Genomic DNA, 16,730 nt, shown 5'->3' on the forward strand with positions numbered 1-16,730 from the left:
CTGTGAACTGGGGGTCAGCAGTAGTGTAGTGTTGTGGGAGCAGGCAGGAATGTAGGACTGACTCAGTGCCATAGACTGGCTTATGGACTCTCCAGCTCCACATACCAACCACCAACCACCACCTCTGCACCTATGCCTCACATTGGCCACCCAAGAGCAATGCAGAGGAAATTAATGGGGTAGTAATTTCAAAATTTTTCTAAAGAAAACGTAAGGAAGTCCTGATGGAATTGCCATACCTAGAATATTAGAATCATAGAAGTGGAATGAAATCCAAGGGACGTATGGTCAAATCTGTGCATTACAATAGCATTTTTCCTGTACCTAAAACATCTTGAGTGGCCATCTCTCCAGAAAATTTCCATGGAAAGAAACTTCATGTCCTATACATTTTTCTTAATTCTTTAAAAAAAGTATTTGTTACATTTATATCTCTCTTTTCCTTCCTCTGTGGCCAAGACTTGATTATCATTAACAGTATGAGTGACTTCACATTATTCTTGGTTTCTAATCTGTCTTCTTGAACCCCATTGCTTGATTTGTTCAGGGTCTCCTGGCCCATTACTTACTCTTGACGCAGAAGTTAACGTGAGGAAATCTCTCCATTGGTCTGTTACTGATCTGCTTGCTATGTATCCTTAGGGCTTTTCCACATCATCAGTCAAAGCATGCTCAAGTAGAACTTGGTTTCCCTTTGCACACCTGGGATAGCCTGAGGGCTGTCCTCTCCATGGTTGCTCCGGAGAATATATAAAGCTTCTGCCTGCATGGTTTGGCTTCCTTGTAGGTTAACATAAGAGGAAAACAGTTGGGGATGTTGTGAGCATTCAGGTACAGGTGCTTAGCTAGGCAAACACCGTGATCCAATATTAAAGTCCCAATCCAGCCCAATCCAAATAAGCATATCTCCAACTTCCCTTCTTCAGCTTGCACTTATGTGTTCCCTGCTCTTCTGCTGCCAAGTATGGAGTAGAGGGTGCCTCTTTGCCATGTTGAGCTGCAGAAGAGATGTCCTCCAAGGCATGGAAGCTTGCCCTAGCAAGACAGCCTCTTTGCCCAAGAAGTCATAGATCTGACCAGCTCTTGGCTTTCTGAATCTCCAGCCATGCCTTCTTGGGAGGGATGGCAGCCCTCTTGAGGACTGCGGAAGGAAGGGGGAGGTAGAAAAACCCTGTTCTGTGAATGATGCTCTGTTCAGAATTGAAGTTAGGGCCCCAGCCATTGTGTGAAAAAAAGCCCTTCTCCCTCTCTCTCCAGCCAGCCACTTTATTTTTGTATTTAGTTTTTCATGGCAAAGAGACTGGAAACAAACAAAGAAAAGGGCTTTAGACCTCTCCTACCCACCACTCTTTAAAGTATCTAAAGGGTCGCCAAGAGTTTCATGGCAGTTATCAAAATAGTTCTGATTGCTTCTGGCTGCACCTTCAGGGGCAAGCAGCAACTGGAAGGGAGCAATTTTTGGTGGGAAAGTAGTACAGGATCCAATCTGGATTGGGAACTTATATTATGTTTATATATTTATATTATTTATTTTTGTAATGTTTGATGGATCAATAAACATTTTGTGAAAATATATTATTTAAAATCTCAACTGCCCTTCGTCCAGACACATCCCAGGGCGATGGACAATAAGAACAACAACTACAACCATAAAATACAGTAAAAGCAAAACATAAACCATCATAAAACAATAACAACCAAAGACACAATTCTAAATTGGAGTCCCCATATGGCAGCTTTTCCTTCAAAATAAAAGTGCCCAACATAAGCATACCTATTAACAAACACAAATAATGTACAGTTTGGCTCTAAGTGGGCAGGTTGCTGGGCTTTTTAATTTTTTTAAAGTGTAGTCTTCTGCTTTCTTTTGTATATTTGTCCATTTTTTTTAATGTGGGACCCCTACCCACAGCTTCAGATTTTGAAATGTGAGAGTCAAAATTTCCATAGTTAATTGTGGCCTCCAATCGAGAAACAATGGAAAGGAAGGGATGTGAATTGGTGGGAGAGTGCATGCTTTGCATGCAAAAGGCTCCAGGTTCAACCTGTGGCATCTCCAGGTAGGTCTGGAAGAGACCCCTGCCTGGAGATTTTCTGCCAGTCTGTATAGACAGTATTAAGCTAGATGCGCCAATGGTCTGACTCAGTGTAAGGCAGCTTCCTATGTTCCTAACCATCTTATGACTACTTGAAACATTTTTAAATCTAAGAAACACAGAATCTTATAGCAGTCTTGAATCTTAGTCACAAAGTTGCCTGCATGTTTTGTTATGCAAATTTTGTAAAGGTATGCCTACACAAGAGCTAACAGTGTCTCAGGTTTTGAACTTTAGTGTAGAAATAGAATTCCAGGAAACATTCTTTTAGGCATGATATGGTACGGGATTATGGCAAAGCTTGCCAATCTTATCTGTATGATTTTCCTCTTGGACAACAGAGCAGCAATGCAACAAGTGGAAGTATATCCATGTGGCTCTGCTTCCAGTAACACCTGAAAATGTTCCTTTAAAAAACTTATCCTAGAACCTAAGTGTCTGTCTCAGCCCATTCCTTGGGACAAATGTTCAGGGCCAATTCTCAGGATGAAGTTAGTTGTGGTAGGCTGATTTGCTCCCACCCCCGTTCCCCACCTGGCCAGTCACAATGCATCTAATGAAGCAGCCATGGGGTTGAATTCCAATTGGGCATGCTGTCACAAACCTTCAGAAAGTGGCTTGACTGATGGCACACTGAACCATGATCTGAGCTCAAAGCAGAAGCCTTGCATGGCCACTGCATTTATGAAGAGTGGGAATACTGGAATTTGAGTGGGGGCTGGGAAGGAAGGACCATGGCGGACAATGTGGTCATGAGTTAAAATGGCTTCAGTAATCAATTGAGTTTTATTTTTCAGTTCTGAATACAGGATAGGAAGAGAAATAACACTTAGGATTAGATTTCAACTGCTTTAAGTTGCACCCAGGCACATTATGAAGTCCTGTGTTCCTTGGCACAGTTGAGTGAAAGAACATTTCATTATGAAAGGCATGGCCCTCATGAGGCAACAAAGGCATGAATTCTCTACACATATGTTTGTTTCATTTGGTGGATGATCTTTTCAGAATGACATGTTGAGTTGCAGTCATTAGACACCTTTTAAATTGACCAGGCATAGGCCTCATGATATGTTGGAAAACAAACTGCAGTTAATATTTTTGTATGTGGCAAACTGCAGCCACAATTTATACATTTTCTCCAAGCTTTATTTGGAATTAAAGAACAGATACTCCAGTATGCCTTGGAGAAAACACAGTGGTTGTTCAACATTCTGTATTGTCACTGGAGCTCAACTAATTTAAATATCTCTGTTGCTTTTGGAGAAGTTTTCTGTCTTCTGTTCAACTGGAGGGCTTTGTTTTGATTCTGTATTTTTCTTCAGGCATTCACAAGGACAAAGATAAATCTCCAAGCTTCACTCTTGTCCTTGAGACTTTGAGGCATACCTTGACAGATTACCAGAACAAGCTGGAAGATGCATCTAATGAGGTAACACTTGCACTGCTTGGCTTCTTACACATAGCCTTCGGCCCCCAATACTAGAGATTCCTTGCTTGTTTCAGAGGTCAAAACACTGGGAATGTTGAGTTGACAGCTTCACAGATAAGAAAAAGAAATAATCTTTTGTCACTGTTCTTCCTCTAAGCTTGCCCTATGGTCATGATTCACTTAAACTTAGGAAACTATTCAGCTGTGTGCTTTTTTTAAAAAAATCATCAAACTTCTGTGCTTCCCAATTATTTTTAGTGAATATACATGCATCCCCGATGTCTGTAATCCTTTTAAGGCTTTAGTATAAATATATAATATGGATTTTTTCACAAATACCTTAAAATATGTGTTTAAATCCAGTATAGATTGACAGCAGGTCAATATGTGCATGCTTTTGCATTAGAAAAAAAATATGTTACAAGTTGAGATTCTGTTGTACTGCTTAGAAAGATATGTGTTGTATGCTTTTTTAAATCCTACTAGAGAAAGATGTTCGCTGTATGCTTTGTTAAAGTTATCAGTATGGAATATTTAAAATTTATTTTATTCAAGTGTTTATAATAATTAAAATATCCTATATTTTAGTACTTTAGAGTGGAAGTTTATGAAACATCTTAAGCCGCTGTATTTTTAATGCCAGTTTAGTCTCATTAACTTTGCTGGATGTTAAATGAAACTTAAATCAAAGCACTTCCGTTGAACTGGCTTATGGATTGGACTATGAAATACCCTAGTAATATACTACTTCTTGCTAGGATGCTTTTCTGTTCTTAAAATGTTCAATGTTCTATTACAGAGTAGCTTTTGATATTTGAAAAAGGCAAAGTATCCTTTAAGAGTCAAGTATTTTGCACCATCTGAGATTGTTCCAGGGGCACAAAAACAAAGTCACAGTGGAAACAATTACACATATCTCTTACACAGCTACCACTGTTAGTTCTCTCCTATTGACAACCCACATGTTTAGTAGCCTTCTGAGGCCTAGGGCAGAGAACAGCAGAGTGACTAGACATGGGAGACATGGGATATCCACTGTGAATTGTTATTTGGGAGGGTGAATGTCATCTGATCTTCAGCACAACTGAAAAGTTGGCTCAACAGGCTTTGGCTTAGGAACATGTTTTGTTGTGAAACGATGCCAGAGACAGCAGTGGGGAGACCAAGGGGGTGTCTGTTAAGAAAGCAGAAAGAGTATTCTGTCAGCAAGAAGAATGGACTGTCAAGAAAAATACATCACAACCAGGGCAGGACCAACTGATGGCCTGCCACAAGACTTCCCAGTAGGACTGCATGTGCCCAACCCTGAAGTTGTCATATGGAGCCAGAGACCGCTGAGTACCCTCATGATATGCAGATGGGGTAGCTCTATGCCCTTCTTTCTTTTTCCTTGTTGATACTGCTGCTGTCTTCTAGTTCTTTATTCCTTTTATGCAATTAGTAACTAAACTTTTTGATACAATAAAAAAAGAATCTCTAGGTATGTTCCTTCAAAAATAGTCCCTTGTTACATATTACATAATTTATTAGGTTTGTAAAAGTATATTTAGCTCCTTTAAAATACGCAAAGATCCAAGTAGCTTCTCCTCGTTTAACAGCATATTTTTGGTGTGTATATTAACGATCATTTCACTTGTTTTTACACACTTTAAAAGTTTAAGTTAAGCTAGACTTTGGCTGAAATCTGTACGTGCTTAACTGTGAATTCAATAGATCTTCTAATGAGATAGGCATAGGATTGCACTGTTAAGATGCTAATAATTTTCTTGGAACCTAGTCACTATTAACAAGGTAGACAGAAAATACACTTTGTGTAGTTTAAGATGACGCTAGCTAGAGGGAATACAGTAGACAGTGACATTGTGGTGGAATAAAAGAGGCAATGTGTTAAACCGGAAAAACACCAAGTATACCAAGAAATATGGCAGTGGATACTCTGTTCACTGATATTCACTCCCAGAAAAGTCAGTGTTCATAGGATCGCACTTTGTCAGCAATTATATTATAATTAATTTTATAGTTTGTAAATGTGATCCACTGTTTACTTTTTTCCAGCTAAAGAAAATGACATTTCTCTCTGAGAAGATGGTAAAAGAGCTTGAATCTTCCCAACACCAACTAAGATTTCAAACTCAAGAACTTCAGGTATCTATATTATAACATGCCTAAAAAATTCACCACACTAAAAATGCTTCCAATAAGTTTCATCTTGATTGTGAAGGTATTCCCAAAAGCACCTTCTTCCAGGAGAACTTCTGGGTCACCCCTCCTTTGCAATGACAGTTTGTTTTTCCTGCCTTGGTTGAAGTGGGCCTGTTTTCGCTGGTGCTCTGCTGGTCTGTTTTATTCTGGTTTATTGTTTGTGTGTTGAATCTTGAAGAGTATTATGTTCTTGTGTTGTCTGTGAATGATTGTTTGGTAGGAAGTGTTTTTTACTCTTGGTCAGAAGGTGAACTGTCACTCCAAGGGAGGGATGAGTCAGGGGTTTTCTTGGAGTGATGATTTTTTTCCCTGTCTTCAAGCGATTGGAGGATGACAACCAGGCCTGATGCCAGCAGATGGTCAGGTAGGGCACAAGCCTGAGGGTTCCTGGGGCTCAAAGGGGCCCCTGGGAGGGTGGAGTTTGTGCTCCATGATAGCATTGGATTGCAGGGTGTGATTTGCAGCACATGTCAATCCCTTACCCCAGGTGGCAAATCACACCCCACAACCTGATGCTGGTGTGGATCGCAGAGCTCCACCCTCCCAAACAACTCCCTGATGCAGCTGGTACAGGCTTAAACAGGCCCAGCCACCCTGCCTCCCACATTGCCATGTCAACGTATGTGAAGGCATGTGCACATAGCATGCTAGCGCACTGAGGTGACAATGTGGGAGGTAGGGTGGCCGGGCCTATTTAAACCCATGCCAGCTGCATCAGGAGGGTGTTCATGCCCAAGGGCTACCTCAGACCTGGTGCCAGCCCTGATGACAACCCACTTGTTGGTGTCCTAGTGTCCCCTTAGAAACACCTTTCAGGTGAGTACCACTAGTACATTTTTAGGTATTTCATTAGTTTCAGTAGGGTATCTCCAGAATAAATTGTTCAGCACCTATAGCTGCAAGAGGATATGTCTGGGACTGGAGCTCCACCCTCCTCATTAGTTTTAGTGAGGGGAGGGAGAGACATGGAAGAGAAGGCCTGATATATAGTCTCCCCCATTCAGGATTACCTTACTTATGTTATCTATTTCTAGAATGGTCTTCTAACCAACTTTGTGCTCAAGTAGTTCAACCAAAGATGCCCTGTGCAAGTGGAAAAGCACTTCAACTGTACAAGGGGGCGGGCTGATTTCTCATGTCATTCCTAAGTGCTTCCAGACTGTCCGAAGTGTTGGAGGGAGATTCAGTGAGGAAGAGGAGGGACTGGAAAAAAGCCATTGCGTTAGCAATATTCCACTTGTGCTTCTCTGGACACAATATAAACCTATTCTATTTTTCTTACCTTGTTTCCTTGTTTCTTGTGCCTAAAGTGTCAATGTAAATGTTAGCTTTAGAACTATTCTTGTTATACTGTGAAAGAAAGTTTGAACATTCATATTTTCATTTAGATTAGTCATGTATATCCTGTTAATTCCTAACAGTCGTAATGTATGCCCCTCTTTGGACTCAATTTTATTACTCCAGTTTATGCAGTTGTGGTAGTAGTAGATTACTATTATTACTACTATTATTATTTAAATTTGTATCCCACCTTTCTTCCCAAAGGAGCCCAGGGCAGCAAACACATGAACAAAACATTTTAACAACAACAACAAAAAAGGAAAAGTTAAAAACATTCTAAAAACAGATTTTTTTCAAAAAAAACTATTTTACACTGATGCTCCAATTGTATACCCAGTTACCGAGAGTAAACCCCATTGAATTCAGTATGACTTACTTCCTAACAGGCATGTAGAAGACTGCACTGCTTTTATTTCATTTTTATATACTTATTTATTTAAAAAACTAAATTCCCCCAAAATTTCCAAATGTTTCCATTTGAAACTTCTTTTAGTTTTTTGAAAGTTGAACACTTTTACAGTTTTTAGAAATAGTAGTTCCGGTGATGTATTCTAAAAATGCTAGAAGTTTCTATGGTAGTGGGAAAATAGGAACTACTCCATTATCATTACTCAACTCCAAGGGTAAACTCTGTAGTAGTAGTAGTTTATAATTGGAGTAAATGGTTTTGTTTATAGATATTTAGGAATGTGTATTTGACTGTAGACCTTGTATTTTCAGTGCTATCAAATAGAAGCAGAATGTTATGCTTTATGTCATAAAACTATTACCTTTCCTTTTTTTAATGTATCATTTTTAGGAATTGAACAATAACCTTGCCGGTGCCAGCAAAGAGTTAACTCATTGGCAAGCTAAGTGTGCAGATAGAGAATCTTTAATAGCTACTTTAAAAATGGAGCTACAGAATGTACTGCACTGCTGGGAGAAAGCGAAAGTGCATTCTACAGAATCTGGAAATGAAATCCAGAAGCTTACCCAAGCTTATGAGAAGGATACAGAGGTATTACCAGAAACAAAATGTTTGTCAAAAAGAAGCTTTAATCTTAGCTTTGTACATTTACATGTATCAGATGGCTAGTTTATAGATATAGATGTATCCCCCTCACAATAAGATATTAAGATGGGTGCTTTGCAATATATCTGTATGTAATTTTGCTTCTGCCATTAAGTATTTTTTATTTCAGTCTTCCTCTTATTTTTTTTAAACAGCTTTAACTATTGGATCCATCTGGCTGTTTAAATTTAAAAAATATTATGGTGCTCTTGGAGAAGAGAGAAGGGACATACATAAGTGTGTTTTAAGAAACATGTCTTGGGGTGTTTTTTTTTTTTTTAGTTGCTGCTTCGCTGGATCAAATATTTACATTTGGAATAGATTATTTTTCCAATCCCTTGGCACTAATTGCCATTAACTGTTTCAAATGACAACCAAGAATGCAACAGCCATGTAGGATCTGGGTCATTTTACCTGCCCACTAAGAAAGTAATACTAGTTTCCTGTTCTTGGGGTGGCAGTAGATTGTGGTCTGCTGTGTACAACAATAATTGTTTCATGAAGTGTTATTTTGAAACAAGCTTTCCACCATGTTGTTTATCATATTTTAAAAAATACATAGTGGGCTTGCATTTAGCTTTTTTGCATACACAAGTTTTTCTGCACTAGGTACATCAACTATATTATTCTTTATCTAAATTGTGCTGCATATTGAGCTCGTTACTCTAACAAATATGAGCAGGAATGCCAAGTGAGTAAAAAGGAAACATTCTTTCCACCCTTCCAACAGTCTGGGATTTAAATTATGTCCATATGAATCAGTTGGAATTGTTCTGCTCATCAGATAGTGATTAAAGTAGAGGAAACTAGAAGCCTGACTATATTGTAAAGTCAGCATGTCTACAGTATTGTGGTTGGGTTCAACATGTGTGAATTGATTCTGGGTCCTTGGATTCCTTTTCCAGGCCAAATGGATGATTACCATGCTTGGTTTATCACAGCCCAAGCAAAAAAGACACAATGGCGACAGATTAAATTAACGAGGGGAAGCGAAAGATTGGGTGGAAACGCTTTTGTTAATATTGTGCTGTGTGTTGGTGGTGGTTTCCCATGAGAGATTTTAAACACCAAAATATGGTTGGAAACATCACAATAGCCATTCCATTCTTAATGCCTTTGTAAAGTCTCTTTGGAAATGTTTTTAGTTGGACTGCATCTTAAACACAGTGAAAGTAATGGAAATCTTTTAACCGAACCTAGTGGGTTTTGGATCAAGGCTCTAGCTTTTGGTTTGGATTTGTAGAAAAGTTTTAAACTGTTTGCATCAAGTGAAATGATGCAGGATGAGATTCTTCTGTGCTCTAAATTGGTGAAAATCCAGAAGAATTATTAGAGGGTCTAGTCATAGTATCATAGAATTGTAGAGTTGGAAGGGGCCTATAAGGACATTCCATGCAGGAATCCGCATTAAAGCCTAGCGTTCAGGTGGCTGTCCAGCTGCCTCTGGAATGCCTCCAGTGTGGGAGAGCCCATCACCTCCCTAGGTAATTGGTTCCATTGTTGCATGGCTCTAACAGTTAGGAAGTTTTTCCTGATATTCAGTCAAAATCTGGCTTCCTGCAACTTGAGCCCATTATTCTGTATTCTGCACTCTGGGATGATTGAGAAGAGATCCTAGGCCTCCCCTGTGTGGCAAACTTTCAAGTAATGGAAGAGTGCTATCATATCTCCCCTCAGTCTTCTCTTCTCCAGGCTAAACATGCCCAGTTCTTTCAGTCTGCTCTCATGGGGCTTTGTTTCCAGTCCCGTAATCATCCTTGTTGCCCTCCTCTGAATCTCTTCCAGTTTGTCTGCATCCTTCTTAAAATGCAGTGTCAGGAACTGGACGCAGTACTCAAGATGAGGCTTAAAAATGTAAATGTACTGCCTTCAAGTCGATTCCGACTTATGGTGACCCTATGAATAGGGTTTTCATGAGGCTGAGAGGCAGTGACTGGCCTAAGGTCACCCAGTGAGCTTCATGGCTATGTGGGGATTTGAACCCTGCTCTCCCAGGTCGTAGTCCAACACCTTAACCACTACACCACGCTGGCCTAACCAGTGCTGAATAGAGGGGAACCAATACTTCAAGCGATTTGGAAACTATACTTCTGCTAATACGGCCTAAAATAGCATTTGCCTTTTTTGCAGCCACATCACACTGTTTGTCATATTCTATTTGTGATCAACAACAATCCCAAGATCCTTCTCTCATGGAGTATTGCTGAGCCAAGTATCCCCCATGTTATAACTGTGCATTTGGTTTCTTTATCTTAGGTGTAGAACTTTGCCCTTATCCCTGTTAAATTTCATTCTGTTGTTTTCAGCCCATTGCTCCAGCCTTTTGAATTTTGTTTCTGCCTTCCAAGGTATTAGCTATCCCTTCCAATTTTGTATCATCTGCAAATTTGATAAGCATTCCCTGCACCTGCTCATCCAAGTCATTAATAAAAATGTTGAATAGCAATCGGCCCAGGACCGAGCCCTGGGGTACCCCGCTCGTTACCTCCCCACACTTTGAGAGGGAGTCATTGATAAGCACTCTTTGAGTATGATTCTTTAGCCAACTATGGATCCACCTGATAGCTGTTCTATCCAACCCACTAATCAGAATATCCTGGGGCATTTTGTCAGAAGCTTTGCTGAAGTTGAGATATATTGTGTCCACAGCATTCCCATAGTCTACCAGGGAGGTTACCCAATCAAAAAAATGAGATAAGATTAGTCTGGCAGGATTTGTTCTTGACAAATCCATGTTGATTTCTAGTAATCACTACATTTCTTTCAAGGTGCTTACAGACTGACCACTTTATAATCTGCTCTAGAACTTTCCCAGGGATTGATGTCAGTCTGACTGGTTTGTAGTTCCCAGGTTCCTCCTTTTTGCCCTTTTTGAAGGTAGGTACAACATTAGCCCTCCTCCAGTCATCTGGCACTTTGCCCATCCTCCACAGTTTTGTAGAGATAATAGACAATGGTTCTGAGAGTTCTTCAGCCAGTTCCTTCAATACTCTAGGATGCAGTTCATTGAGCCTTGCAGATTTCAACTCTTCTAGTCTAGAATTTATTTATTTATTACATTTATACCCTGCCTTTCTTTTCATGATAGAAACCCAAAGTGGCTTACATATGGTTCCCAGGCGGTCCCCCATCCAGGCACTGACCACACCTGACCGTGCTTAGCTTCAGCAGGGTGCTGGCCTCATGTGCCTTCAGACCATAGCCTGGAACCTCTAATGTCACCTCTAGCACATGAATAGTCCATTTCATTTTCAAAAAGATATTTGTACTGTTATCTATGAGTTGGATTGTTAATGTAAGAAAAAAAAGATAAACATTAATATAATTTTACATGTCTGAAGCATCAATCCAATACCTACTTATCTGAAAGTAACCCTTTTCAAACTCAGTGAATGGAATTCAGTTTTGATCCTGAAGACTCATCCATTAATGGAAGGGAGTTATTTTTGATTATTCCCCCTGCCCTACTACCAAAAATGTACTCTAGAAGTTAGGAGGACCTTGCAGAACAGTGTGGAATGTAGTATAGGAAGCTGCAGAGGAAATTAAAAAATTCCCTCCCTTTTCCAAAAGCATTGGTATAACGTACTTGAATTTAGTTTTGAGTGTACAGTAGGGCCCCACTTATACGGCGGGTTAGGGACCAGGCCCCCGCCGTAAAGCGGAAATCGCCGTAAAGCGGAACCCATTGACTATAATGGGTCGCATCACGCGAAAATGCTGTGAAAATGCCGCAAAATGCCGCAAAAGTGCAAAATCGGCTTTAAAAAGGGGCATTTCCCCTAATTGAAAGCCGCCGCATCATCGGAACACTGGAAAACGGAACGCCGTAAAGCGGGGCGCTACTGTATAAGTTTGTACTATTAATGTTATTATGCAAGATACGAAATTTTTAATGAGGGTATAACTCAAGGCAAACAAGACATTGCACCAAGGAACCACAGAAAATGGCAATCATGCATTTAGCTCTGTTTCCATGAACTCTGGTAGAACATAGCTCATACTACAGTGTTTTGTCTTTCTCTGCCCCTGCTCCAAATCATTCATTGCCTGGGCTAGAGAAAAAAAATGCATCATGGCACAGGTAAGTTCTCCTTACATGTTACAAAGGGGGCAGGGTGGACTTAAACTTGTGGTTGCTTTTTTCAGCAGCAGCCCCACATTTGGTTTAACAGTTTGTCCCATATACATTATAGTAGGGCCCCACTCATATGGTGGATTAGGTTCCAGACCCCCGCTGAAAAGCAAAAATCACAGAAAAGTAAATAAAATGGCGCCCAACGCCCTTCTCGGAGCACGTCATGCCGAAAAACACTGAAAAAGCGGAACAAGCGCCATATGTGGGCCCCTACTGTATTGTCTTTTTCTTGCTCAAAAGAATTGCAGTCAATGTTCAATTAATAGATATGCAAATATTTTGGTTACAGTTTGCATAAACATACAAGGTCTGATCCTGTGTGTCTTTAACAAACAGCCTTCTTCCCATTACCACAGAAAAAACAAATGCCCTGGCTTATACAAAGTGTCTGCAGGATCAACCCTTGTGTGTGTATAATGGGCAATTATCTATCTTCTGATTTTGACTAATGATTTGAGCATAGGTCATTTATTCCTCTGGAACACACACATTATTGTTTACATGACATATTTCATTGGATTCTAACAATATTTGCAGTTAATTTTTTTCTTTTTCTTTGCATGAAATCCCATCTCGCAGGAGAAGCTAACCTTCCTCCATACTTTATATCAGCACTTGGTAGCAGGCTGTGTCCTCATAAAACAGCCAGAAGGCATCCTCGATAAATTCTCCTGGCCAGAGCTTTGCACAGTCTTGCAGGAGAATGTTGATGCCCTGATCTTAGACCTCAACAAGGCTAATGAGAAGGTACTGTCCTCAGGCACCAGCCGCCTCTATTAAATTCAGTGACATTCGTCCACATCACAGCATCGTTAAAAAGGACTGACATTCATCTTATTTCAAAAAGAATTTGGATGTTAATAATTCAATACCGTTAATTATGGCTTGTCTACAGCTCGGTTTGATGCCATTGCTGTGGGCATGTAAATGTGACTGAAGTCTGTATGAAGTCTCTAAGCTCCAGCTTCTGTGCAGGACTTGCTAATACTACTAGCCAGTGTTAGCCACAGGGACCTAATTAAAAGAAAATAAATTAATCTTACTGATGAAGCTATTCAAAGAACTTAGTCATTTACACTAATAAACCAACTCTTTATCTCAGCGTAAAACAGAAACAAAATGCACTTACTCAAGGAACATCATCTTTAAAATATTTGCTTGTGGATTGGAAGAATTATTTAGAGAGTGTTCCCGAGAAATGGCAGTTGCTCTTCTTTGATATATTTACATTTTATAAATATAATACACAATGTAGTTATAAAGACATCATGAGTTTAAGAAAGATAAATATTTTCTTCAAGGGAGGCCCAGCAGTAAGGTTCTTGAATACGTTGTATAGTTTACACTGAAAATAAGTTATTCCCTAGTTTTGTTTTGATGAAGTCGCTCAACAGTCTTCGTTATAATGCTTCCACAGACCTCCATTCCTGTCTCATTGAGTAACTTAGCTCTGTGTTCTGTGATCTAGTAGTAATACTTCAGATTTTGGTCTTAGTCTTCGGCGACAGGTAGGAGAAATCAGCCAGAGCTTATTCTTCATCTGATGTTTAGGAGGAAGACTGTATAGTAGTTTAGATCTAGCTCCAAGAACCAGCAGAATGTGCTCAGGAAGTTTTGGTTTGAAATAAAAACACAAACAAGTAGTTAATACAAAACTGGTAGTAGAAAATGCAGTTTGAAACTCTGAAAATGGCTCTATCAATGAATTACTGCAGAAATGCCCCAATAGGCTAAGTGGCTGAGGACAGCCATGACCAGGGCTTAATTACTACCCAATGTATCAGCTGCAGCTCTGTTCTTTATCTATGTTATTTTTCGCTCCCTTTTCAATCCTGTCAGTATTCCCAAAGTGGAATTAAAATACTTTAAACAATACATATAAATAAAATTACAAGCAGAAAAAGGCAGAATATGAAGAGACAGCATTAAAACAACCAGCCACCAACCAGTAAAATGTATGGCATAAAAAACCCTGCCTAAAAAGAAGGGTCTTAAGAACCTTATTAAAAGGGGACAAGCTCCTAAATTTTTTGCACAGTGCTGGGAAGATTAAAAAACTTGGGGGCCACCACCACAAATCCATACATTGGTGATCCATACATTGTAATCACAAATTCCTAGTTCCTTAAATGCCTGTTAAAGATAGGCAAAAAGGAAGTCACTGGCACCTTTTTTAAGGCAGAACTTCAGTTTCCCATCCACAGGTTTAACTGCCCCTGACCCTCCTCCATGAAAATTCCTGTTTCTACTTTATCTAGTTTTGAAACAAAACAAAAAGTAACCTCATTATCTATTAATTATGAAGTTAGATTAATTTCAGTTTATTAGGTAGTATTATTTCCCAAACTTCCTTTGCTATAATAAGCATTTTTATCTGCAGTTACGTAAAACAAAGATTTTGGCCTTATTATCTGGATTGCCTGCATTTAAAAAAACTGCAGACATGTGAATTTGGGTATATTTTCTTGATCTGATGCACAATTCCTTTTAAAACTTTGAAGTTCTAACAGGGGCAGAGAAGCTATGGTCCTTTATTTATTTATTTATTTATTTATTAGACTTTTATACCGCCCGACTAGCAATAGCTCTCTGGGCAGTGAACACAAGAAATACAATAAAATCACACAATATAATACAACAAAACATATAAAAATAAAACAATCTAAAATCAGTTACAACAAATTTTAAAAATTAAGTTAACTTAAATTAAAATGCCTCGGAAAAGAGGAAGGTTTTAACTTGGCGCCGAAAGGATAACAATGTTGGCGCCAAACACACCTCCTTGAGGAGACTATTCCACAGTTCGGGGGCCACCACTGAGAAGGCCCTAGATCTTGTCACCACCCTCCGGGCCTCCCTGTGAGTCGGAACCCAGAGGAGGGCCTTCGTAGTAGACCGTAGTGTACGGGCCGGTTCGTATCGGGAGAGGCGTTCCGACAGGTATCATGGTCCCGCGCCGTATAAGGTTTTATAGGTTAATACCAACACTTTGAATTTGGCCCGGAAGCATATTGGTAGCCAGTGCAGGCGAGCCAGAACAGGTGTTATGTGCTTGGACCTCTTGGTCCTTGTTAACAATCTGGCCGCCGCATTTTGCACTAGCTGTAGCTTCCGAACTGTCTTCAAATGTAGCCCTACGTAGAGCGCATTGCAGTAGTCCAAACGCGAGGTTACCAGAGCATGTACAACTGATGTGAGGTCCTCCTTACTCAAATAGGGACGTAGCTGGGCTACCAACCGAAGTTGGTAGAACGCATTCCATGCCACCGAGGCTACTTGAGCCTCAAGTGAAAGGGAAGAGTCTAAGAAGACTCCCAGACTACGAACCTGCTCCTTTAGGGGGAGTGTAACCCCATCCAGGACAGGGTATATATCCACCATCCGATCAGAGAAACCATCCAATCTGTTTGTGTGTGTAATCTGTTTGTGTGTGTATGTGTGCGAGAGAGAGAGATTCAGCAATATGCATATGTTCAGCTATGGCAAATACATCATGATTTTTTCATCAGTGAAGTTTTAATGTGAATATATTAATGGGATTATTAATTCAACAGGACAATCATTTCACCTAGTTTATAAGACAGTTTGCCTTGCACAGTGCCTAATCACAATGCAAGAATCTGGCCCTTCCATTATTTGGGCCCTCTTATTGAATTGCAACCTTCAAGGTGACAACTGGGTAAATGAGGTGGGAACTGGATACTGAGAGAGGGCATCTGCTAAGTTCATCTGAAGATTGATGCAGCTGCAAAAGGAGTGGCGGATGGGATTGACCTCTGCTATCTCCTGGCCTGTTATTTCTTTCACTAGTGTGGGGCTTCATCTTAAGGCTTTTGAAAGCTAAACTGGATTGTGAAGCCTGGAGACCAGTTTATCTGAGTTTTCATTTGTGGCACATGCTTCAGAAATCTGAATAGCTGGCTTTTCTCTGTTACCAAAGAGGGCTCAATTCCCCTCTGGTTTGTCCGGCACAGGACCTTGAACATATTTCCAAGTGTTGTGGTTTAAGTTAGGGCTGAGAATACTCATAAAAAGATTTTTTTAATGTTAATCGTGCAGGTATCTCACCTTGAATATGTTTGCAAGAACAAGTCGGATACAATGAGGGAGCTTCAGCAGACTCAGGATGATACTTTTAACAAAGTAACTGAACAGATGAAAGCGCAGGAAAGCTGTTGGTTGAAGCAGAAGAAGGAATTGGAACAGCAATATTCTGGACTCCTTGGGGAAGTTCACGCAAGGGCACAGGTACAATATTTCTGCCAGGAAACCATAAACTTCTAAATGTATTCTTTAAATATTTAGTATATTATTTCAGTGGTTTGGGTTCCAAACTAATTTTAAATTGCTTGGGAATTTCAGTATGCTTAAAGATTTTTTTTCTTTTTTACTATTAACTTCTACTTTCTTTAGGAAGGGTATGAATTTGTGTGAAGGCATTCCAGAACTTACATTGTTTAATTGGATCCT

General features: G+C 39.8%; 1 protein-coding gene across 17 annotated transcripts in view; it reads left to right on the top strand.

The window, feature by feature from the left end:
- CCDC171 (coiled-coil domain containing 171) overlaps positions 1 to 16,730 on the top strand; it is a 311,338-nt gene that overhangs the window by 80,654 nt on the left and 213,954 nt on the right. For all 17 annotated transcript variants that reach the window (XR_009763232.1, XR_009763234.1, XM_061630303.1 and 14 more), the window contains 5 exons: positions 3,419 to 3,525; positions 5,581 to 5,670; positions 7,868 to 8,068; positions 12,840 to 13,007; positions 16,320 to 16,508. Coding sequence is in view for 15 of the 17 variants with exons in the window: in XM_061630303.1 (XP_061486287.1) it covers positions 3,419 to 3,525; positions 5,581 to 5,670; positions 7,868 to 8,068; positions 12,840 to 13,007; positions 16,320 to 16,508 (755 nt within the window). In the remaining 2 variants the exon portion in view is untranslated. The remainder of the gene's footprint in view (positions 1 to 3,418; positions 3,526 to 5,580; positions 5,671 to 7,867; positions 8,069 to 12,839; positions 13,008 to 16,319; positions 16,509 to 16,730) is intronic.

The sequence above is a fragment of the Rhineura floridana genome, chromosome 1 (assembly GCF_030035675.1).
Source record: "Rhineura floridana isolate rRhiFlo1 chromosome 1, rRhiFlo1.hap2, whole genome shotgun sequence".
Taxonomy (NCBI): Eukaryota; Metazoa; Chordata; class Lepidosauria; order Squamata; family Rhineuridae; genus Rhineura; species Rhineura floridana.